The sequence below is a fragment of the Leptosomus discolor genome, chromosome 22, assembly GCF_034619465.1.
Source record: "Leptosomus discolor isolate bLepDis1 chromosome 22, bLepDis1.hap2, whole genome shotgun sequence".
NCBI lineage: Eukaryota > Metazoa > Chordata > Aves > Leptosomiformes > Leptosomidae > Leptosomus > Leptosomus discolor.
The window spans coordinates 3,696,931-3,721,442 of record NC_141412.1 but is presented as its reverse complement, the minus strand read 5'-3'; the positions used below and the strand labels follow the sequence as shown (position 1 = coordinate 3,721,442).

The following is a 24,512-nucleotide window of genomic DNA, read 5'->3' as shown; positions in this document are numbered from 1 at the left end:
CACACGAGCCAGAGCCCTGCTGCAGAATTAGGGCAAAAGTCTGGCCTTGTTTATTATCATGTAAATCAAAAGTAAACCCAGGCAATTTTGTCATTCTCTGCTCTGACGCATTACTGTAAATCCTACTTTCGTAACTCTATCATTATTTATGAGTATTACCACAGAGCTATATGAGATCAGGGCAGAGTTATGCCTGATCACGTGCGTGTGTTAAGGACTACAGCTTGTACGTTTAAGTAGAGGAGACAAAGGCAGTCGATCATCTTCATTTTACAAATAGGGGCGTAGGATTACACGATCTGCTGGAGAGCGTGCAGGAAGCCAGTGTCTGGTCTGGACAGGAAACGGTTTTCCTGTCCTGAAAAACTTTTCATCGTATGGAAAAAACAAAACAAAACAAAACACCCAGTTTGACGTTTGGGTGAAGAGATTCGAGGGCAGGAAAACGTGATCAGTAACTGCCCAATGTGAGTTCCGGACTAGAGCCCCTGGTCCACAGGGAGCAGACGAAGGATGTGCCCTTGCAAAATCGCTCCTCGCTCAACGGCTTTTCCCTGGTTGAGGGGGCTTATGGATCCTCCCAGCCACCAGTGCAGTCAGGGATCTCTGCTATTAGTGATCAATGAAGGTCGCTTGAGCAGGATCGATTCGTCCTCTGTGCTTGAGGTTTTGTCTGCTACGTGATGTCCAGAGCATGGTGGAAAAGAATAAAAAAAAATAAAGAAAAAATACTTTAGAGCTGATCGCCTATTAGTTCAAAGGCGTTTAAAAGAAAACACGGGTCTCAAGAAGAAAGGCTGTATGCTGTATGTCCACTATATGTCGCCTATTTAATCGTCTCTTGTATAGGAAGGTGGCTCGGTTGAATGTTTCCACCTCCTGCTCAGGCTCTGGCTGGCATTAACCTTCGTCTTTGCTCACCAGCTGAGCTACTGGGAAGAACTGCCCTTATGACTGTACCAGCTTTTCCATCTCCAAATTGCCTGTCTGTACCACCTGCTCCTCAAAAACTGGCGACTCGGTTGGTTGTTGTGTGCTGGGGTATCTGTTGCTGGTATTTAAGGACTTCCTCCTGCTTTGTTTTGCCATATTATTTTCCTATATTTAGCGGGAGGACTTAAATCATAGAGGACAAATGTAAATACCTTATAGTAGCCTGCCTTTCACCGACGAGGTCACGCATGCAGTGCTCACACAATCACTGCTTCTAGGTAATCTCATGTTTCTGCATAACTCCACACCCCCCTCTGACTTTTCCATCTCAAACGACGGTATCTGCTAAAACCAGATCAGGTAAATGTAATGCCTCAGTATTGACTCAAGAGGAGAAAAATGACTTTCTGATCTGGTGAAGACGGTGTTTTCTTCTCAAATCATCCCGTCCCCTCCTCCTACCATCATGCAATGCAGTAGCCAAGAAAGACGAGGTCTCAGCCCAGGTATTGCAGAGGAGCAGTCTTTGTTAGACACAATGTGTGGTTACTGCAGTATACTTGGGAGAGCTGAGCAGGTATCTTTAAAAGGAAAAAAAGGCAATTGATTAGACTAAATAAACATATAGTAGGGTTCAAAATATGCACAGCCAAAAGGAAAGCTGCATTCTGGTTCATTAAATCTGAAAAGACTTTACACGTTTTAAGCCTGTAATCATATTCACAGATGCGTACCCCCTTCCCAACCTTCCCCCCCTCCTGCAGATTTCACACCTTGGTAATGGCTATTGTAGGAAGGAGCTACCGATCTCAGTCAGGCGAAGGTCTGCAGCGCAGGCAGCCTGCTGCAGGGGACGGGCTGGGGGGAGTGGATGCACATGCGGCAGGAAAATGACTGCTCGCTGTGGCATCTCTGTCGGGTCCTCGCCGCAGAGTCTGCCGTGACCGGGGTGGAGGGTGCAGGCTGGGCTGGCGTGGTTCAGATGCACGAGGAGCAGAGGGAGGCACGAAACCTCGGCTCATGCTCTTCTTCCCCATCCTGCTCCCGCGTCCTGCGCAACTCGGGGCAGCTCGCTGAACCCCCTGCTTCCAGCCTTCCCTCCCTCCCCTGGAGGGGGGTATGTTACCAGGGAGCTAAGCTAAAGAACATATGGAAACGTCATGCGTGTATATACAGGAGAGGAGCAAAAATGGATGCTCTTGGGGACAATAAACATTAGTGTATCTGTCGGGGGCGAGGGAGCGAGAATTTCAGCTATTTGTGCTGCTTTTGTGGATGTTTGTCAGTGGTTTTTCACTACTGTTAGTAAGAATAAATGTATGTATATAATTAATTTGAATTAGTAATTCTGTGAACCCAGGAGTCATTCTTTATGTGAAACTTCTGTTTTTTTCCAGAACGGCACAGTCAGAGAGAAAGATGTTATGACTGCATGCCAGCAGATATTTATAAGGAGACATTTTGAAAATCTGAACTGATCAGTGTGAACGTTTTCAAGATGTTGGGGCTTGTTCTGGAATACCGTGGTGATTCAGTGCTTTCTTCTGGTTTTAGATAAAATTGGGTCAAAATTAAAATGTTTCTAGTATGCAAAACCTTGCAAGCAGCTTTGTTTGACAATTTCTTTGTGTTAGTATTTTTTTCTGGTTTGTTTTTAAAGAAGAGTATCTAGTAAAGATTTCACTCCGCCTCAGCGTGTCTGTATTATTCAGCAAGGAGCCAGGTCTGTGGTCTGCAGCTCACCGTATTCTCTCTTTTCAAGAAAGCAATCCCGAGGAATTTGATGCAATTACTTGGGAAAGTAAGAAAGCTCAGCGTAAGGTGTCTTACACAGAAACCTGGATATTGTGGTTTCTGTGCCTGGATATCTTAATCAGTTTAAGCTGATTAGAAAAGCTGCTCGGTTCATTCTTGGGCAAGCTGGAAAATGATCCCTGCTTTGTATAATGAAGTATGTTATCTATCCTGCCCTATAATAAATCTAGAGCAGGGTTGGAGGGGGATCGTCATCTGGTCTAAATTAGCATTGCTCCACTGATGATGATGGCGCCTTGACAGTGCTCACCAGGTGAGGATGTGCCCCGTTTAGGGAGTTCCCATGGGGTTACAGAAGCAGCATTGAGGACCACAAGTTCAGAGAAGGAAAGAAGGCAAGAAAGGAACAGGACAGCTTGCAGGGAATCTTAAATGACATTAATTGAAATCTTATCACTCCCTTCATCTTAAGGTGAACCTGGGGCACAATAGAGAGCAATTATCTGCCATCTTCCTTCATCTGTCCCAAGTGCAGGGAGGGGAAGAGTATATCCATCACTCTTTCCGCTCTGCCTTTTTTTTTTCAGTAGACAATACGATATATTTACAGACCTGTCACCCTTCAAATCCCTCCTTTCACAGGAGAGCTGAACAAAAGCAGGTGAAAGCAATGGAGCTGGGAAAAGAGAGGGGATAGAGAGGATCCGGAAACTGGAACCGAGTAAAAACGGGGGCCTCAGCGCTCCGAGAAGCCATTAAAGGGACTTGAGTTACCACACGTCCAGGGGGCTGCTGCAGGAGCTTTTGCTGCAGGCTGGAGGGGTGTGTGCTGGCCATCCCCAGAGCTGAGCGGAGGCCTGGTACTTTCAAACCTGGGATGTGTGGGCTGGGTGCAATGCTTGCTGGAAGCGGAGCGAGGCAAGGACTTGTTGACAGGTCGTGGAAAGGGCCACAGCATGCAGCATGGGGACCGCTGGCAATTTTCCCCCCCCAGCTGCCCTCTTTGTGGGGCCTGGGAGGTGAAATGGACGCCATGGCCCCATGTAAAGCATGAGCAGGACTGGCAGGGGTCGTCCCCTTCTCTTGGACTGATGCACCAAGGAGACTGAGAAGCTGGATCGCATCCTGGTAGACCAGGAGGATGATGGCTTGGCTTCAGAAGGGGAGCTTTGCCCTGTCCTTGCATGTATTATATCTATTCTGCAAATAGACAGAGGACTACAGTCCTGGGGCTGCTAATCTAGCACCTTTCCCAGGCGCTAAAATATCCCCACAGAGGGTTGCAAAAGTAACGTGGGTATGCAGGCTTGTGCCTGAGTTCCCATTACCTAGGGGTTACATATCAGAAAGCAATGGCTTGAGTGTCTGAAGCGATTGAGGACAAATCAGCTCACTGTGCAAAATGTAACCCATACTTTTGTTTAGGCAGCAGGGAGGAAAATTTATCAAGTCATAATAGGAAAACATGACCGAAACCACGGAGCCATCTCAGTTAGTGGAAAGAGGAGCAGAAGGGCATGGTGTGACCATAAGTGTCTAGAGAACCAGATTTCCTAGTTGTTGCTCACTTTCTCGGGAGTCCTTGTGATCTGGGCTGGGTGGTTTAATCTGTCTCTGGGCCAGATGGTTTAATCTGTCTCTGCCTCAGTTTCTCTGCTGGTGAGCAGAGACCCACCTTCTGGGACATCTCCGATGTGTTGGGTTTTGTGCAGTGCCTAAAGGTCCAGAGACAGAAAGAAGGCTGCTGTGTGGTTGCACAGATTGCGTGTGGTTGATGGTTTGGACAGATGGGGCTGCACTGAGAAGAGCACGGCTCACCAGCTCACTGCTGCATCAGAAAACGTTTGGAGGTGTCAGGATTCAGCTCGAGCTCTGGGGAAGAGGAAGGAGAGGACGTGCTTTCCCGAGGGATACGTAGCTCCACGAAGAGATGGGCAGCCAGGCCATGAGCTGTTGGGCCCTTTCCCTTAGCCCCTGCCCAGGTGGTGCTCCCCTGGGAGAAGGGCTGCCATGGCTCGCACCCTCCCGCCTTGCTCATCAGCGGAAAAGAGGGGCGGCATTTCCCCCACAGTGCTGCAGGAGTTGGAGAGGGGCGGAAAAGGACACGGACACCTGAAGCACTGAGCGCAGCCCATTGTGGGGAGTGGGGATGTGAGAGGGGCAGGTTCCAGTCGGCTGGGTTTCGACTGTGTGTACGGAAACTCCAAGGCCATGTTGCTTTCTGACAGCAAATCGATGCTGCTGTAAACAGGAGAACAAAGGAGCTTGCAGAGGAGAGGGGGAAGGAACAAGGAAAAGCGAGAGATGGCGATCTGCTACACAGCCAAAGCTAAAACAATGTTGGGAAAAGCCGAATTACTTCAGCACCTATTCATACCCTGGCCAAAGCTGGTTGCTCGCCCATTCCCAAGGCCATCGAGGAAGTCGTGGCCTGGAACGGATTAGGTGTGAGGGCAAGAGCCAGGAGAGCCGGGCGGCTCGGCTGCTTCTGTGCCCGGTAGCCCCGGGCCGCTTGCTGGGAGCACGATTAGCTCCCAAGGTGTGTACCAACGATTTAATCCTCGAGCCGAGGGGCTGGATGATGCAGACGCTGTACATGTGCAGCTGGTTAGGGCCGAGCGTGCCCCTCTGCTGTAGAGAGTTGTGTCTCATGATGGATGTCACTGGCAGGGTGAATTCCCATTCATTTGTCCTGTGGCTTCAACAGCGCGAGTGGTTTCCATACAGATCCCGCAGGAGAGAGTACCGTGGAAAAATGGGGGTTTGGGAGCCAAGATGCTGGGACTTTCTTCCCAGCTCTGCAGCGAAAGGGCAGATCTGGGGCCCAGCAGGTTTAAGTTCAGAAAGGAGTCTGGTTCCTGACCTGATATAGAGGTCACGTCGATACACGGGTTTAGGGTTTAACCCATTGCATATAGGCTGGTGAAAGGGTTACTGAAAGATAGCCCAGCTTGGAGCACTGTGCTGATCTGCGTGACAGAAGCACGGGTTTCTCCGGCGTTGATGGAGCTGGAACGCGGGCAGATGCTTTGTAGGTACAACATGCGGTTGGAAGGCTCAGCCTTTGATGAAGGCAGGGTTTTCTTGTTTGGTTGAGTTTTGAAGCTCAGACATTTTTCTCTGGCTGGGATGAGGGAGGCCACATGGAAGAGCTTCAAGGACCGATCCTGAATGGGGAGAGCGGAGTTTGGAGCACACAGCTCAGTCCCTGAGTCTACCCATCTGTAAAGAATCAGCATAACAACACTTAATATACTTCCCCAACATGGCAGTTGTGGGGCTTAATTAAACTGTGCAGAGTGCTCGGAGATCCTCAGATTAAAGGCTGTGTGTACAGTGAATTACAAAAGCAAACAACATGAAATTTTCCATGTGTTGTGCTAGAGCTGTCTTCATTTGCCAGAAACAAATCATTTAATGTACCTCTTGTATGTAACTTGTTTATATAGGATGTGCTTATTATTCCAGTAGGAGGGAATCTGGTAGTTTTGATTATCGTTTCTGAATACGTAATCCACATAAGGCATAAAATTTGAATATGACGGTGAAATAGTACAAATAGGTGTTTCAACTACATGTATGTGTGTGTAATTAGTCACGGGAAACGTCATCAGTTTTAATAGGCCTGAAAGATGGTGGGAGGTAAATTTAATATAGTATAAAAATAAAGGTAATCCCGGCAAAAGACAAGCGTGGAGCGGTTACTAGAGTCACCGCAGGCAGAGACAGTACATGTTTTGTGTCCAACAATAGCAGCGTACGTGACTTGAAATGCTCTTTCCTTATAAAACAACATACCCACTGGTTTGGCTTATTAGCACTAATCTTCAAAGGGAGAAGCAGTCCTGAGGTTCCTGGTTCAATTCATAAGTTCAGCTCCGCTCTGGCAGCGCTCGCTTGACAAAGTGCCATTGTTGCCCACGGCCGGGGCCGTGCATGTGTGTGTGTGTGTATGCGTGTGAGGTTTAACCTTCTGCATTTCCCCTTTTCGGCTGCACAAGGAATGCCCAGAGCTGTGCAGAAATATGTCTCTGATGTATAGTTTACATGTGAAAATGCTGCATTTGAACTTGCACTGACTCTGCTCAGAGTGGATCGGGTTAAATGGACTATTACAATGGCAGGAGCTCATCTGGAACTAATAATTTTTGAGGCCACCAAAAGTAAAAAGTAAAAAAAAAAAAAAGAAAAAAAGAAAAAAAGGAGAGGGGGGAGGAATCCCAGTGAGTTTGGTGGCCAGTGACTAAAGCTGCTGCTGCCATCTACTGCACATGGGTGGCAGTAGGGCCAGCTGGGAACTGCTCGCTTTGGACCGGATCGGCCACAAAACAGGTTAAAGAGCGAATCGTCGGTTCTGGTACGGATGGAGCGGGTTCACAGCTCCGCACGCCCCGCTCAGCCCTTCCCATGAGCGTAGCTGGGGTCTGGCTCGGGCTTTTCTCTAACCACTGCCGAGCATCTGGTGGATCTGTTTCAGAGGGAGCGGAACACGGTGCTACAATTGTCGCAGGTTTCGAGCTGCGCTCGTTTTGCGTGGTTGCCCCTTGCTTGCAATTCACCACCACGGGAGAAGTTTTTGGCTCCAATTTGGGGGGCTGTTAACAAAGCCCTCATCAATCGCATGCGAGTGGCTGCATCACGAATCACACGACAAAACCGGCGCTCGATGACCGACATCTGTTTTGTCTCAGAAAGCGCAGCACGAAAGAGCGATGCTGGTCGGTAGCCCCACCCGCTGGAACCGGCTCAAGCATTACCGTGCTTGCCGGCCTGGCTAGACAATAAACGGAGTCTATTTATTTATGATGGCTGGACTCTCTAGCAGGTCACTGGCGTGGTCTCCAAGGGCGATGCATTCGAATCCCTTTCTCAATTTTCCCTCTTCCATCTCTCCAGGCTGCCTTCTATTCTTTGTGCCTGTTCTCCCAGGAGATCTGGTCTTGAAACAAATAGCTCACCATCGTTGTGGCTCTTGGTTGTGAGGCTAAATAAGTTTAGGGGGAAAAGTACATTTGAAGTGGTGCTGATCCAAATGAATGAGCCAAGCGTGCTATTGTCTTTACCAGCTCCGAGTCCGCCATGGTAATTTCCTGGGTACGTAGACATGTTGGCTAGGGGTTACATAGAGCTACTGCGAAGTGGAACTGGATCGAAAATGAAGCTGGTCTTGTGACTAAACACACAACTGGGAATTGGCCTCTGGGCTTCTGTTTCTGGCTTTCCGAGGGATCGCAAGAAAACCACGGCAGGGTGGAAAGGGAAGCTGTGTAATTTCAGAAAGCCAGCCTAACCCCCATGCTGGGCCAGCAGCCCTCAAAGGGGGAGCACGGAGGGTATTAGGAGAGGACCTGCCACGCGGGTCTCCGCTGGCAGTGTGAGCAGAGCCTCGGGAAGCTTCTTAGGGAAGGGCTGCTAAAAAAGCGGAGATACTTGGCGAGATCTCGTCTCCAGCCTGCGGCACGGGGTGTGTGGCTCTGAAGGCAGTGCGTGTGCTTCGGGAGCAGAAAGGGGCTGCATCCAGCCAGCCCCTGGGCTGGGGAACGTGCTTACCCAAACCACGGGTTTGGGGATTCATTTCATGCAGGCTGTAGTGTCCTACAGTCGCAAGCCTCAGTCTGAGGTAGTCCTCGAGTTTCCTTTATGGCAAAGTGTACTTATTTCAAGATGAGGGGAAGCACTCTCTGAAATGCTGTGCCTCATCCTGGGCTACAGAAGGGGCCTGGAGTGACTGTCAGCTTGGGCAAGGATGAATCCTGCCTAGTGTTACATAGAGCCCAGGCCAGAAGGAACCTCTGACCTCTTCTCTATCCTCTTGCTGTTACCCTTGGGGATCCTAGGCTTGGGGAAATACAAAATGCACAGGCAGCCATTCTCACAGTGGGAGGGAAATGAAAAAGTGTAGAAAAACGTTTGAGAGTGGCTCAATCAGGTACCGAATTCCTCCTTGGAGGGCGTCTGCTTCCCTCCGCTGGCTACAAAGAGATCCAGGGAAAATAAGCCTTCCCATTTGGACGAGCCACCCTGCAGATGTGAGGCTTGGTGATGTGAATGCTATGTTATGTACGTCTGTGCCTCAGATCCTCCATCTCTAAAATTCCTTCCCCTCCTGTACAGACAGCGTCAGGTTGTAGCAAGCTGCAAGATGTATTTAAATGATTCCTGCTCAGCTCACACCCCTGTTCCCTATTCACTGACTCTCTTCCTGGCTTTCCTTTCTAAATCAGTGTCCAGTTCCTTTTTCGTCAGCCTCCATTGCCCTCCAAAGCAGTGGGATTTTTTCCAGCTCAACCCCACGCAGGTGCTCTTGCTGAACATGAGGTCAAGTCCGCTCCCTGCTTTGCTCTGCAGGGCCTGGGGAGAGCGAATCTGCTGGGCGTCATGTGAGCCCAGCTATGAGAATTTGGGGGATGCGGGCTTCTGGATGCCTGTAATTTACAGGGAAGAAATAAACCACACATCCTGGAAGAGCCCTGGACTGCCATTTTTCTTGCGTCCCACATTTGGCAGGTTGAGAGGTTTGTGGCAGGAGCCAAGATGTTGATGGTTAGCATGAATCTTTCCTTCCCACAGATCCTCTCTTCCCTCCTTAAAGAAGGGGCTGGGCTATCTGGGAGCGTTTGGCTCCTCCATCCCAAATTCCAGCTTGAGTTCTGCTGTGAAATATCCTCAGTTATTTCATCTTCCCTGCCGAGAAAGGCTAAACACAAACGTTCAGGAGTCTGGCACAAGAAACTCGGATTGCTTACTCAAAAGAGGAGCAGCGAGCCAGAACTTCAGCTGCTCTCTCTCAAGATCAGAGCGCATCTATTTTGTGAAATGCTTAACCCATGCTAGGAAGTGCTTTGACAGTCTTAGCCGTGCTGTATTTCCACCTGGCTTCCTCACTCCTACACGCTGCTCGCTCAGTCCTAAATCAGTGGTTGCGGGTTGTCCGCTGGAAGCGGCCCCCGATGTTAGTTGTGGGAGAGAGAGAAGTAGTTTAAGTCAGGAGCAGCAGAGCGAAGGGAGCCTGGATCCGGGCCTCCTGGCTGGATTCGTGCCCTGTGCTTCAACCGAAGCTCCTCTGGTGGTTGGGTTCAGCCTCCGTGGCGGGTTCTCGTCTGTCTCACGGTGGGAAAAATGTTTTGCAGCAGGATCGCTCACTGGGATCTCTTTCCTCTGCGTAACCTCCTGTTTTGAAGGAACACATTGGATAGCAGCATCTTCTGAGACCATTCTGAGGGTGCTGTGGGGAAGGGGAGGCTTGGAGAAACGCGTGTGAGCAATGGGATCGTGCCTAGCTGTGTTTCTTCATGGGACTCTGACTCTCCGGCCTGAAAGCAGCAGGAAAAGGAGAGGCGGACAATTCTTGTGGCGCGCTTGGGTTCAGATGTCAAACTGGAGACAACTGGGGTCTCAAAGAAGAAATGAAGGCACATGATAAGCAAAGCTGGGAGATTATATGTGAGAAGTGGCAACGTGCTCGGCGATATTTAAGATACCATTAATCGCTAGGAGTCTTTGCCTAATGCCGTTACCTAAAGTGTTGGAGAGCGGGGTATATCTACTTGCACGGGTATGGAGACCCTACGAGAAACTCTCATCTTTCAGGAGCTTGTTGCTTGTCGCGTTCAGAGGCTACACAAAAAGGAAAGGTCATAAAAGCAATAAAAAGGGAAAAGATACAAAGAAAAGAGCCAGGCAAGTACTCCAGCGCAGCCTTCCAGGGCAGGTGGGTTTAGTCTACAGCTGTGACTTGCTGTCTGCTCTGCAGGTAACGGGTCTGAAGGTGAGCGTCAGGCGAGGCCCAGCGGGGCCTTGGTACAAAAAGTCCACGGGCAGACCAGGGAAAGGTTTGTGAGTGAGATGGTGGGTGGGAGAGGTTGGGTCTCTCAGAGTAGTATTTCTTCAGTTCATCGCAAGGTAACTTGACAAATACATTTCTGGTGAAGGCAGTGAAGGATTCGGGGGAAAACCTTCCCTATCCATAAAAAATTTGCAAGGTCTGTTGTGAGGGGAGGCATAAACAGATCTCTCTTCTGTCAAGCCTTTACTCTGTCAAGATTTTCTCAGTGTCACTTAGCGCTGAAGCTTAAGAGTCACATTGGCTACTTTATAAGAAAGTAGGTGCATGGGAATGAGGTGTATCTTCTCATGCCTCCTGGGGGAGCAATCTATTTCAACAATAGGGAAAAATCGGTTTCATTCATGAAGAAGCAGGCCACGGGGAGGAAGGAATCGCTGTCACTGTTGCCTTAAGCTAAACATTAATGAAGTGCAACACTTAAGATGCTTGCATGCCTCAATTATGTCCACCAAGCTCACATGTTGCCTTCCCAATTATATAGGCTAAAAAATGAGGTACGTGTGAAGACACTGCTGCCTGCTCATTACCTCTCTCTGCGAGCAGCAAGTCTGCTTTCTTTCAGCTGCTTGGGTGTCAGGTGTACTCGCATCCACAGGGTTTCAAACAGCAACAGCCGAACGGTGCAAACGCATCAAACGGCGTGGGGAAATGGATTTAAACCAGGGAAAGAAGGTGCGATGCGAGCAGCTCGCCGGGCTTAGCACCGGAGATGATGTTCTGCAAACATGGAGGTGAAGCTCGGGAAAGGCCTGCAATGTTGTTGAGTGTCTGAGGGTGCTGTTTACTGACTGGTGCTGACCTTGAAGGAAGGGACTGAGACCAGCCAGATACGTGATCGCATTATGAATGTTAGTGGTACCTTTTTAGTAGGACTCTGCTGCTCCGTCTGCAGAAAGCTCATTTTTTCTGTTTCTGATCATCCTGGTAGGTTATACAATGCGTCCCTCTAATGTAAAACAAAAATCAAACACGGTTCAGAAAAAAAGTCTCCTTTTTACTGCACTAGACGCACAGAGGCTAGATAATAATTTTGGAAACCAGAAATAATTTTGTTTACCCAGTCCATTTTTATTATTATCATTAAGTGGAAAAAAATTGACAGACAAGAATTCCTTCAAAATTGTGCAATAATAACATAGCAGAAATCAAGGAATGGAAAAAAAAAAAAAAGACACAGAGTAGCAATTCAAATGGAATAGTATTAAACTTCACTTAAGGAACCAGACGCTACCTCTAAAAAAACTCATTAGAGACTGGGCGCGTGTAGACTGCTGCACATCTTGAAGGATTAATTGTAAATGTTACAGCTAGTTCCAGTAATGAAGATGCTCTCTGGGTCCAAGAGTAACTAAGTCAATTGCACCATTTCCCTTCTGAAGTCCATTTGAAGGAGACTTGAAAGTTCTTTTGGAAAATGCTATTTTGGCCTTTCCTGAACACAGTTTTGCATTTCCACTAGCAAAGTAGTGAAGTGTGTCGTTAAATACCACTCTGTCCCTACAAAGAGATCTCAAGCACGCAGATCCTAAAACTGAAACCTGCCCTGCAAGGAAAGGCTGTGCTGCTCAGTGAAAGTCACAGGCTCAGGTGAGATTTTCCTGGTGGCTAACGTGAGTTTGGGGCTGCCTTTGGTGACTCTGGAAGCAGGATTAGTAAAGAATCCTGCCCTGTCGGGTGACTTGGCGAAGCAGATCCCTCTCCACCCAGACAGGAGCTCTCAAGTCACTTCTCCCGGGGTTTCTAGGAACCGGCAGGAAGCAATACCATTTTGTGACCACCAAGGTCACCTGCAAACACAAATGTCCTTTGGTCACGAGGCCAAGACGATGGCGTGGATGTTGGTAGCCAGCACTGTCATGGCACGTACTCCCTCACACTCGCACGCTTTCCTCCCCTTTCTGGCTGGGTATGCACTTGTATGCATCTATATGTAACTTCATCTCTGTCCAAGGAAAATGGTCTTTTCCCAAATCTGCAGCTTTCTCCCGCTAATGTTGCGTCAAGGTAGGAGCGCACGGAACAAGTTATGGCAGGGTTAGCCGGGGCGTGAACTTACAGCACGCCAGCTATACTGCAGATGACATATCTGCAGGCAGTTTTCCCCTGCAATCGACATGACGTCCTTCACCCCTCTCTGAAAATCCTCTTAGCGTTTACCTGGGGTACAGCCGTCGGCCGAGCAGCAGAGGAGCTGTAAGCTCGTGCTCCGGCCGGCTCTCGTGTGCGCCCGGGGCGGGTGCTGGGCTCCGCGGAGGCGGTCACAGGTGAGGCCGCCGTGGGAGCCGGGGCGAGCAGTTTGCCACGGCCGTTGTATGGAGGAGGCGGCCGGTGGACAGAGGAGCGATGTGATTTATTCAGGTTGAAAGGGATTGCTTTCTTGACCTTGCGTGGGTGTTACAGATCTCAAACCTGGGAAATGGCACCTCCTTGTCCTTTCTTGTAAAAACCAAAACCCCCAACCCCCAAAAAAACCAAGCCAAAGCAACACAAACCTCATGGTCCAAAACCCCACCAGATTTTAGTGTTCAACTTTAGTCTTTGGTTCAAATGGACTTAAGAGTATCAGCAAGCATCTGCAGTGAAATCTGAAATGGATGCAAACACAAAGTAACTGGAAGAAGTGCCTCCTAACCAGGGTACTTCCCGCACCCCTTTTCGTCCTTACGGATCCAAACATTTCACTGGGTTCCTGCGAGGTAAACCCAAGTCACCTCCCAAAAGGTAGGGTAACAAATCCTGTCACGTTGCGAAAGGCTACTGAAACAAAACATATCCACATCCAGGTACTATATTTACACCAGAACCCTCCCACCCCCTATACGTGTCCAAGAACAAGATTCTGTGCTTCAAAAGTTCATAAAAATAGACAATTTACCCAGAATTGCATCTGTCCTGCTCACTCCCCACCTGGGGCTTATAGACTTCTCTATCTATATATAAAATACGCTAGCCCTGTGAAGTTGCTTCGCTGAGAGCACAGTGGTGATTTTTGCAAGGAAGGGAAAGTCTCAGAGGTTGGGGCCTGTCGGTGCATTTACAGTACTGTCCACATAAGGTAAATTGAGCTTTGCACAAAGCCTGCCTGCTGCAGCGCCCCCAAACCCCTGTGCAATGCAGGGGTGACCCTGCAGACCGAGCGCAGAGGGCTCTGTTCCGCCCACGTTGTGCTAGCGAGGCACAGGTAACCGAGAGTTTTGCTTTTGAGTATTACAGTATTACAACAAAATGCTTGAGGCTGAGCTCCGTACAAGTGTCGCTGAGCCACGGGTACAAAGGAGCCTTTCAGAGTGGCCAGAAGTGACCTGTCCCTCAGCTGATGCTTGAAAGCATCCAAACAAGGGATTTCTGCAGAATGTAAACTGGTTACAAGGCTCTCCCATGGCATCTGTCTTTCAGATAGAGATGGGCTAAAATCTACTCACCGTACCGGAGCAGGAATTACCCTGGGGGAGTAAACTAGCAGTATTTAACCAGTAGTAAATCTCACCAGAGAGGTACCAGCTTCTGGGATGGTATACTGTAGTTTTCAGTTACCTGTGCCAGAAATATTTGCCTAATAAGGACAGTAAGGGGTTCAATACTCTTTATCTCTGCTTTTAGCCTTTCTTTCCTGTATAAAATCTTTTGATGTATATCTTTAGCATAGTTCAGCGCCTGGGTCAGATTCAGGTTTCTCTATCAGTAATTCTAAGCAAATGGACCTATACGTGCTGGGTTGATTTACTCAAAATTTTCAGTCTTGCACAGCACCTGACCCACTAACAAGGTAAAAATACTGTAACTCTGGAAGCTTGCTGCTGTTGATAAAAATCTGATTATAGCGTGGTCCCAGCTTTGGGGGGAAAAAAACCTGACACCGGGAATAACATGAGTAATTGAAAATAGAGTTAGTATTTCTGTAGAGTATCAAACCATACAGGACTTCTAGTTTTTATACATTTTCTGTATGCGAAATTAAATGGATCAGTCGCGTATCAAAAGATAGTTGGCCTCTCTCTTTCATCTGTAGGAAGACTGCAATTAGAATGTAATGTACACTGCAAAAATACTTTTGGTTTAAACAAAGAAAACAGCGGGACGAGACAGTGTGCTCAATTTTACTGGTGCGAAGTTTTGCATATATAGAGCACAGACAGGCATGACCCGTGAACGTCCGCTCGTGTTGTCGCTCTTGGGTTGGCAAGTAGTTGGATTCATGGCGAGATTCACATTTTGCTATCGCATAAAAAGCTCAACAGCGGTATCTAGACATTTCTACTGCCTAGCTCTGTAGCCAGCATTATGCCTGCTGAGAGAACGGCGTATGGGAAAATAACACAGATGCGCGTATATGTAAGTGACTTCTAAAGCTGAAGGTACCGCTACAGCTGCTTCTAGGAAATGCAAATGAAGGAGGACCGAATCCCTGCTGTAAACCAGCTGAATTTAGGCGGTTGGTAATGACTGCCCTGCATGACTGTGGAAGACCTATACGCGAAGCCCTTTTCTAGTTGCGCACAACGGAGGCTCCCCCTTCCGTCCCACCGACACAGTAGCATCTTAGAGAAGCTCCACAGAGGAAAGGCGTCCTGATCAGCTGGGAAGCGTGGTTCAAGCCACAGAATAATTAGGCCACGCGTGAAGGGCACGGGCAGCAGCTCGGTAACTGCAGGTGCCCTCCGAAGGGGTTTGGGCAGCGGTGGGAGGGTACGATGTGTTGTTACCGCGCACCTGAAAGCGCGCGTCAAAACGGCAAAGCCTGGGCGCTTGCACAGCGCTGCGAAAGGATGCGGCGGCGCTGCCGCCCAGGGTAACCCCTCTCCTGCAGGCAGAGCCCAAGAAACCCTCCTGCGAACGGCCCGTGGCGTGTCACTCCCACGGGCGAGGGTTCGCGTGACGCCTGGCAGCGTGGCTTGGTTAGGGGTGCTTTAGGCTTATAGGTACGGCAGTGAGAAGCTACACTCGCACATAAAGTACGAGCTGCAGTACCGTGACTTGGGCTCTGAGATTGCGGAATGATCGGGTCTTTTAATAAGGGGGGGAAAAATACGGAAAAACAAGGATTTGCATTATCATGGCAAGAACAATGATGGGGATGCCAAGAAACTACTGCCTTGCAAGATAAAGTGGCACATGTTCTACACAGTAACGTGTACAATGTCTGACGACTTTGGAAATCTGTTCTCGAGCAGATTTCCCAATAAATTAACACAACAAAAATACCTTCATATAAAACAAAGTCCAAAGGAATTTTTTTGTTTGAAAAGTAAAAGCAAAACCTTCAGGGACTATATTACCTAACTCTCTCTACATATATAATCTCCTGGGTTTTTTTAAAATAAATTTATTCTTGTCTTAGAAAAATAAAATGAGTAGCCAATTTAGTCAACGGAAAATATCTCACAGACTTAAAAGCATGCCCAGCAAGCATAGCCTTGTAAGACTAAAGTAATGGTAAACCAAAGCAATTTGTTACTGAACCAACCTAGTCTGCAATTCACAGTTGATTACTACAAAGTGTATTTTTAAAATTTTTTTTTGGCCCATATAAAAATAACATATTGCAACTCAAAGTGCATTTTTAAAATAAACAATCAACTATTTTTATCAAATAAAATATTTACACCATTTGGTTTTTACAGTCAGAAATGCGCTTCATGCGATGACCATAGGAACATCATCTGAAAATCCAGTTATCATCGGGGCCTCGTCATCCTCATCTCCTGAAAAACAAACCCAGAGTGCTGTTACGCTGCCCTCAGCGTTTCACGGGCCATGACTAAACAGGCTACCAAAGCTGGCCACAAAACTGCCCTCCAAACCAGTATATTGTGGCCTCGCTCGTGCTCTTACCTGGGTGTTACATCTGTCATGCTAACTGATTTGCATTGGAGGGAGTGGTTTAAGTGAAGTTGCTAAAAACAATTATCCCGAGCCAGCTTTGTTCTCCTAGGATAGGATCAAATCCGTAGAGATTTTTATGCCAAAGCGGGCCCAGAGCACGACAGAGAAGGTAGGTCCTGAACTGAGTTCACGTCCCTAAGGCTGCCCTGTAACGCCATGGCGTAAAACCAAGGGCTACGTACCTAAATCGTCTCCCGAGGAGAATATGGCCGAGCCCAGGCGGGAGCTGTAGTGGCTGTTTGCAAAGGCAGTGAAGCTGTTCTGCAGCCGTCTGTGCCTCATGTACAGCACCACGAAGCCAATCCCCAGGGTCACCAGCAGCAGGAAGAGCACCGGTACCACGATGGCAGCGACGTCCGTGGATCTGCCAGTTTTAGCTGCAGAGGGGTCTTCACCTAAGATGAGGGAGGGAGAGAAGTGCCAGTTACAACCGGCAGCACTGGTCTCTACTGAGTTTGTGAGGCTGTCGTTAGTGTTTGTTAAGGAGGATGGGGAAACACCGGGGACTTACCGGTTCCTAGTTCGTCGTAGAGGAGCGTGGCCGGCTCGCCGCACATCTGCCCGCTATACAGGCACCTGGCCTGAACAGTGAATGAATAGTTGTGACCTATCTTCAGGTTAGAAACTTTGAAGAAGTTTTCTGTGGTGTTTCCAAGATAAGCGGTGATGTTCATCAAGCTGTCAAACATGTGAATCTCGTAACCCTGAGCGTTGTGAAAACAAAGACACAAACCCCAAATCACTCGGCTGCAGAGGTCAGGTTTGCCCCTTCCAGCAGGGCTTTGAAACTTGTTTTTGCTCCTGAAAGTAGCTTAGACAAAATGCGTTGGGCTATCAGCTGGGAGAGAGCAATGCGGAGCCTCCTCCAGGCATTCCTGTAAGTGTGCATTGACCCTGGCCAGTTCAGGGACGAGAGGAGAGTTCTGTCTGTCTGGTTCACTCTGTTCTTAGCAACCACCCGAGACCACCCAAGACACAGTCCTATACCAGTGCTGGCTTTTGTGGCGTAGTTTACCTGCCCAGGCCCTGACAGAGAACACATCACAGATTTTCTATCTAAGTCTAAAAAATGACAAATCTCCGATGCTACCGATGTGCTTCCCGGCACGGTGGGGCAGCATCCTATTCCCAGTCCCTTCACACATGTGACAGTTGACCTTTTCCAAGAGGATGATTTTGTTTCTAAAAGATGACCGACTGAATCTATCGGCTTTAGCGCCCTAGTCGTGATACGAACTGAAGTCAGCTCTAGATAGAGGGCTCACCAAGGACAGTTAGGGGAGCAGAGCATACTGGTGTATTGTAAAGAGTCTGTGAAAGGACCCTTGCAGTGCCTCTGCTCGATGTTTGTTTTGAAACGCTGCCTGAAGGACGGGAGACACAGCACAACTTACCCGGCTTTCATTGAAATTACTTTCCTTTAACGCCAAACTCTTCCAAAAAAGCAGAATATGGTCGTTTTCAGTTATAATTTTTAAGGCGTCTGGTGCAGACAGTGGAACTGCAGATAAGAAGAAATGGCAGGGAGGTTGGGTCTTGACATTGGTGACACTTTTCTTTTGGCTGAGAAACAGCAATGGGGTTGCCTCTGAAACTTAGTATTTTTTAAGGATCAGCAAATACTCTGCTCGGAAAAGGGCTGTACTGGAGGAGAGGATACTGCGGCATGTAATCTAGTAGGAATTTTTCAGTGGGTTTTTCCGGTAGGACCAGAATGGTACTTCACGGTGTCTACACGGCCAGCCAAACAGGTGTCTCTCCCACCTCCACCTAGGCAGGAGAAAAACTCCCTGGCTGTCGTTTGAGAGGCTTCCTCTGCTGCTGCTGTTCGGGGGTTTAATTGCCTTCCCTGGGAGCTGCAGGGAGGCCTCTCAGAATTGGGCTTGGGCTGCGGGAGAGGAGTAAGCGATGCAGAAACAGTACGGCAGCCTCCAGCCAGCGCAGGGGTGGGATGGGTGGCGTGTGAGACGGGCGCAGGATTCCCTCTAGTGGACAGTGCTGCAAGGACTCGCCTTGGCACCCACCCAGCGGTACTCTTTCCTTTACCTGTGTTGATCTTCATGCTGGACTCCTTGCTCATATTTCCCAGTTGAACGACTACGTGGTATTTGCCTCCCGGTTCAAGTTTCTTAATGGTGTACTCCACCGTGCTGTTTCGGGTTTTCACTTTGTAGATTTTATCTGTTTTTCTTATTAAATCTTTAACTGCGACAGCGTATAACTGGCGGGGGAGGAAAGGCACACAGGGTGAAAAATCCTACTTTCCTGCAGACTTGCTAGCAATCTCATACAACGGCAGGACATTAGACGTAGGGGGACAAGATTTAAACTAAACCGTGCCTGCATGCTACAGAAAGCCGGGGAAGTAAGATTTCAAGGCTCTCGCTGGACTCGCTGGGTCCCTGCCCGAGATCACTATTTACAGATACAGAAAATGCAGTTACTGGAACAGATGAGGGCAGGGGGAAAATCTCAGGTTGTATTTCGTAATGAATCACAAGGATGCAATGCAAACTCCCTCCTGCTCTGTCAAAGTTTCCAGGTTTGCCGTGAAGATTTATACCTTTAAACCTTTGCCGTTAAAGTCTCTGGACCAGAATAGGGGTGGAAAGCTTGCTGAGAAAATGACTCGCCTTCAATGGAGCGAGACCTGACCGTACGCCAGCGTGCCAGAAAACAGAACCGGGCTTTGTTGGGGCCGCGCCGGCGCGGCTGGAGCGGGAGGCAGAGCCCGCAGCCCAGCTGGCCCGACGCCTGTCCTGCTGACACCGGCCAGCCTGGACTCCAGGGCAAAGCCGAAGGCCAGCGAGGCGTTTTAGCACATGCCCAAGTTCGCTTTCAGCCTCAGTCAGTGACAGACATCCCAGACCTGACTCTCTTTAAATGCAGCGTGAACGTAATAGGCCTGAGCTAATGGCCAGTAGTGTGAAGAGAGGAAATGCGGGTCCTGGAGGCGCCTCCGCATCTCAATGATGACTATAGAGATTGGAGGGTAGACCTGATCTCAGACTCAGTTCTCCACCAGCAGCAGGGCAGGGATCTGTCTTTGAGCCAGGGTTTTGCATGCAAAGGGACAGGCGAAGGTGCTGTGAGGTATTACCATGTCCTGATCGGGTGAATCGTAGGGCGATTCCCACTTGATGACCGCGAACGTCTTCCCAGTGTGCACCGAGTGGAGGTGGCGAGGAGGAAGCCGGTTGTCAGGGATCATCTTCACCACAACGTAGTCGGATGGTGGCCCTTGGTAGGGAGACATTACACGGACCTTGAAGGGATAACACAGCGGTTAATACTGTGTCCGCGCCCTTCGGGACCAAGCTGCAGGCTGCAGTGCAGGTAGGAGGGGGAACTGAAAAGGAGCCTACCAGAAACAGGTACTGCTCGTCCCGCTGCACGAGCACAGTGATGTTGTGGGAGGTCGTGGTGGCGTTGTGAGGGCTTCGGTACAGCTCTAGGAAGGATGTGGCGTAGAAGATGCCGTAGACCTGCAGAGGAGGAGCACAACAGGGACGGTACGCTTTGGCACGGCCCGAAGCGTCCGTCCAAACGTTCGCTGGCCGTCGCTGTTTAGGGACATGACACAAAGGCCCTTTTTGTCTCTAGGTGCACTCTCCTGCCCACGTTAGGGTTCAGTCTGCCCGCTCACCGCGGCGCTCCGCGCCCGAAAATCCTGGGCTCAGCTCGGATAACACAGCAGTGAGCCGAAAGACCTCTGGAGCACCATCTTATCTGTATTTCAGCTGCCTCTCTGCTGGATCAGTGGCTGAACAAATAGACAACGAGGCAGCTTTCCTTGCTTCTGATTAACGAGTAGCGGGCGCTTTCCCTCCTTTTTCGAGAATAAAATTTCCAGGGCCTTGCAATTCAATTGCTACGAATAAACCTGTTTCAAGATTTTGCTTGTGTTTTGAGGCTGTGAGCTAGACCCCGTCCTGGCTGGCGAGTAAAGAGAGTCGGAGCCTTACGACATTCTTTGGTCCGGTCCAGCTGCACTCCACCGCGGTCTGGTTGATGGCCTTGGCTTTGAGACTCGGCGATGCAGGTCTTGTCCCACTGGTCACCACATGCACAAAGGACAGAGGGCTGTCACCCAGCTCCGTCTTAGCCCAAGCAGAAATTTCATAGGGGGTGTGGGCTGTCAAATTTGCCACTGAGCAAGAAGAGAAATGTGCACTATTAGGTGAGGCAAAGTACTGCAATGGCAGGGTAAGAGCTCTAGAAAACGGCCAGCAGCATCAAACAATCCCAAGACAGGAACCTGCCTCTCTTGGTTTGTGTTTTGATTCATTTGGAGTAATCTCCTTTATGCAGAAGCACATGGCACTCTGGTATGTAACCTAACCTGTGTTTTTCTGTATCCAGCTTTCCCATATCTAGACTGTGCACACCAGTGATTTTTCCAAACCAGAAAGTAATCAGATGAATCGGGACAAGTATTGCATACAAGCCCAAGAAATGGTTGACCTTTTGCAGAGTAGATAAGGAACTACAAACCAAATGCTGTCTGCTCAGGAAAAGCTAGTGCAGCTCTGGAGGATAAATCCCAAATCCGCTTGGAATCTCGTAAGTCCTAAGGAGAGAGGCCAAGGATGTGCTGGTTGTCCTCTCAAGAACTACCCTTTCCTAAACAGGAACTACTAGTTGCAAAACAAGAAAAAAAAAAAAAATCCTTTACCCTTCTGTAAAACCTTCGGTTTCACGTTGGCTACGGCAGAATGTTACACTTCGCACAAAAATTACCTCTTTGGATGGACTTTTCTCCTTCTATGGTCAGAGTCCTTTTTTCCTGCCTGTGCGTGTCAAATGTCCAGTAGAGGTTCACAACGTAACCGCTGACCTGTCAAGCAGCAAGGGCACGCAATGAGAACTATCGGTTCAGCTGGTTTTGCATGCAGTGAGTCACTTTGCGTTGTATTTTCCATCCTAATTAAGAGAGCTGGGGGGTTTTTTGAGTAGTGGCATGAAATAACTAGTTTCAAAAAGGTATCAACAATACTTAAATAGGTGACAGCTTGTCCCACCCAGTATTTACCATTTACCCAATGCAGGCCTTATTTTCTTCATTGTAGTTTCAGGAGCAAAGGTCAAAATGGTACCTTGATATTAGTAGTCATTTTTAGGCTGAAACTGATGGAGTCCTCGCTGTAGCTCTCAATGTGTATGACAGGTGGAGGAATGACTGGAAGGAAAGAGAGAAACAGCTGTGACCACAGCACAAAGAAATACAAATACCTACCAAGAGGAGACAGAGAAAAACCAGGCATTTATTATGAGAATCACCTCTCAGACCAGGAATCCCCCATCTTTCCAGCCCCAACCTTGCCCGTGTCCAAGAGATGGGCCCCTCAGAGAAAGGGGGCTGACATGCTGTACCTGCACCATTTTTTCAGTCAACCACCTAAAAGCAGCCGTGTCTGTGCCTTGCTCAGCCCAGGCTGGAAGCAGAGAGGTCTGGGCACAGGTATCGTACCTCTCTGTAAAACGGAGTGGGACAAGCTCATATCCCAGTGAATGGCTTCTGGCCTTCCGAGGAACTGTTAAGGGAGGTCAGGAGCTATCGGTGGGGACGCCTGCCAAACGCCCGTGTAGAATCTCGAGTGAAAGTTATTACAGGTCTTTCTGCCTCTGGTTTGCCAACCATCGGGTACTCATGTACTTCGTATTATCTGAATTCTGCATTTCTAGTAGCAGGGTGTTTTCTTTCCTTTGTTGTGTCAACAGAGTGAGGATGCATTTTCAAACTAGCCAGACCATTTTGACAGCAGAATACAGGGGTGGAAGAAAAACTTGGCAGGAAGACAAATGATTTTGAAAGGCTTTTTAAAAACAATTGGGAGGGCAATGATTTACTGTAGTGTTTGAATGTATCTACTGTCAGATTGTAATGTTGTGATAGTTCCTGGGAGCCTTAGTGGTCTTCTGGTGGTCTAACTTACGTGAGATGCAGAAACCAGCGTAATCATAACCTTAGAGGGAGAAGAATGAGCAAGCATCCTTTCGGCCAGTGACAGCGAAAGAGTTAGCGGTAATGTGTCCAGCTTATCGGAAGGTGGGATCTAGCCTACACAAGTTAGAGGAAATCCATCTGCAGCCTAGGAAAGAGGGGCACCTTCTGGACAGGCTTATCGCCCACTTCCAGGGCAAGACACCTATCCTACGTGCCAGAGTTCAGAGGAAGAGTCAGCCACCCGTTCAGACTTGCCACTGAACTTTGAGGCAGCTCAAGGTAAGCAAAATGGTACAGCAAGGTTGTTAAATAGCGTAAAATGCTCAACAGGGAAGCAGAAAGGACAAGGAGGTGGTTATGCATGCCGGTGCTAACAGATCAGGCTTACATTCTGCTTTTTTGTTACGAGGTCCGAGTTGACTGAAACAACATTTACCTTTGCCTTTTATGGTGGTTATGGATTTGGAATCACTCCAATTTCCCACTCCTCGACTAGTTACCGCAGCAACCTTTTCAAATAAGAGGGTTAGTTAATAGGAACAAATGTACGTTGCCAACGTTGCATAATGCAAACAGAGAATGAGGTTAAAGCAAGGTTACGGATGTGGCAGAGCTCACGGGAAAAGGACTTTGAAGCAAACAATAGCTTAATTACTTGGCAATAAAACGCTTATTACAGAGATAAAGCATACAAAGTCAATTAAAGGAATCTAAGAGGAGGGAGGTGCATCCTCTTAGCAGATAACTGTTCTCTTATGAGATCTTTATGAGGAGGCCATCAAGATAAGGAGCTTTGGACCCTATCGGCCGTAGCGTAGGTAAGAACCATGCCGGTACAGTCCGTGCGAGCGCTGAACACGTTTCCAAAGATTTATTTGGGAACAGACTAGTACGGGAAGGAATGCCACGGAAGGAAAGACTTGCTCTAACCGACTGTGAGAATAACAGTGATTCATGGGGGGTGGGGGGCATTTATCCCACCTCCCAGTGAACTCCCCCAAGAACTCACGCCGATTCAGCACAGAGGGTGGACAACGGCAGGGTATACATTTCGTAGGGCTCACTGTGCAGACTGTCATTTCCTATTCTTATTACTTCTGTCTGTAATTACCCAGCCTCTGCCATGTGCATGCAGTCCCCACAGGAGGATCCACCTCTTTTCCCAGTGATACGGTAGGGACCAAATTTATCTCTGGCCCAGATCCAGTGCAATTGCAGAGACATTGGAATGGGCAATTAGTGGCGCAGATTTCGCAATACAGCCGGGCCTTCTGGGAGAGGGAGTAAATCGAGGGCCTGAAATCAGGCCCTGAAACTATATACGTTAGCAGCACAAATGCCGAGCCCCCATTGAGGGCTGACAGTAAAGGGCAGGAATTGACCAACATACTTTTTCAGCAAGTACTTGACTGTGCAGGACTTAGACCATTTACTGAAAAGTAACGAGAGCATGCGTAGGTCCATCTTTGAAAATACTCACTCGAACAGTGTATAACGTGTTGACCTGTAAGTTCTTGATCTCAGTGTAGTTCTTGGTGGTTCTAAGGGATGACCACTCCTTGGATCCGCTCTTGCTGTATTCCACCTAGGAGCACCAAAACAAGGGATGAAGGCTCCACAGGCAACGATACTGCAGGGTGACAGGTCCCTCTGTGTCAAAAAGTTGCTAGAAAGAATTACGAAACCTTAGAAAGGGAGCCAAAAATGAAATGAAGAATTTGAGGGCTGTGTCGCTACCTTCAGCCCCACAGCATTTCTTCTGCCGAGTTGCCCGATGCTCTCGGCAGATTTCCTCTACAGAATGCCCTATTCCTGGCCCGCCCCGCTCTGCAGAGACAGCTGTCTTCAGACAGGCCAGCCCAGCCCACGCTGCTGCTAGCCTTCAGCAGCCTTCCCCGCCCCACCGCCGATCTGGACTCGGCCCCGCCGGGCGGCCGGACTCACGATGAATTCCCGTATGAGGCCGTGGGCGTTCACCGGGGGACTCCAGCAGCCCGTCACCACCCCTTCAGCTTCTTTGTTCAGGGACAGCTGAAGGTTAAAGGGAGCATCTGGTACTAGGGAGAGAAACAGAGGCGTTGGTGACAGTCGCAGTTGTGTGTCCAGATCGTGCAGGGCGAAGCGGGGCCTCCCTGAAAGGCTGGGACA

General features: G+C 48.8%; 1 protein-coding gene across 1 annotated transcript in view; it reads right to left on the bottom strand.

Annotated features, from left to right (window-relative positions):
- Positions 1–16,168: 16,168 nt before the first annotated feature.
- SORL1 (sortilin related receptor 1) overlaps positions 16,169–24,512 on the bottom strand; it is a 48,742-nt gene continuing 40,398 nt past the window's right edge. The window contains exons 36-48 of the mRNA XM_086476798.1: positions 24,309–24,421; positions 23,845–23,949; positions 22,801–22,873; positions 21,514–21,596; positions 21,158–21,254; positions 20,383–20,567; positions 19,783–19,902; positions 19,518–19,682; positions 18,464–18,638; positions 17,812–17,918; positions 16,929–17,121; positions 16,600–16,812; positions 16,169–16,236 (exon numbers count right to left, since the gene is read on the bottom strand). Coding sequence (XP_086332924.1) covers positions 16,169–16,236; positions 16,600–16,812; positions 16,929–17,121; positions 17,812–17,918; positions 18,464–18,638; positions 19,518–19,682; positions 19,783–19,902; positions 20,383–20,567; positions 21,158–21,254; positions 21,514–21,596; positions 22,801–22,873; positions 23,845–23,949; positions 24,309–24,421 — 1,697 coding nt within the window. The remainder of the gene's footprint in view (positions 16,237–16,599; positions 16,813–16,928; positions 17,122–17,811; positions 17,919–18,463; positions 18,639–19,517; positions 19,683–19,782; positions 19,903–20,382; positions 20,568–21,157; positions 21,255–21,513; positions 21,597–22,800; positions 22,874–23,844; positions 23,950–24,308; positions 24,422–24,512) is intronic.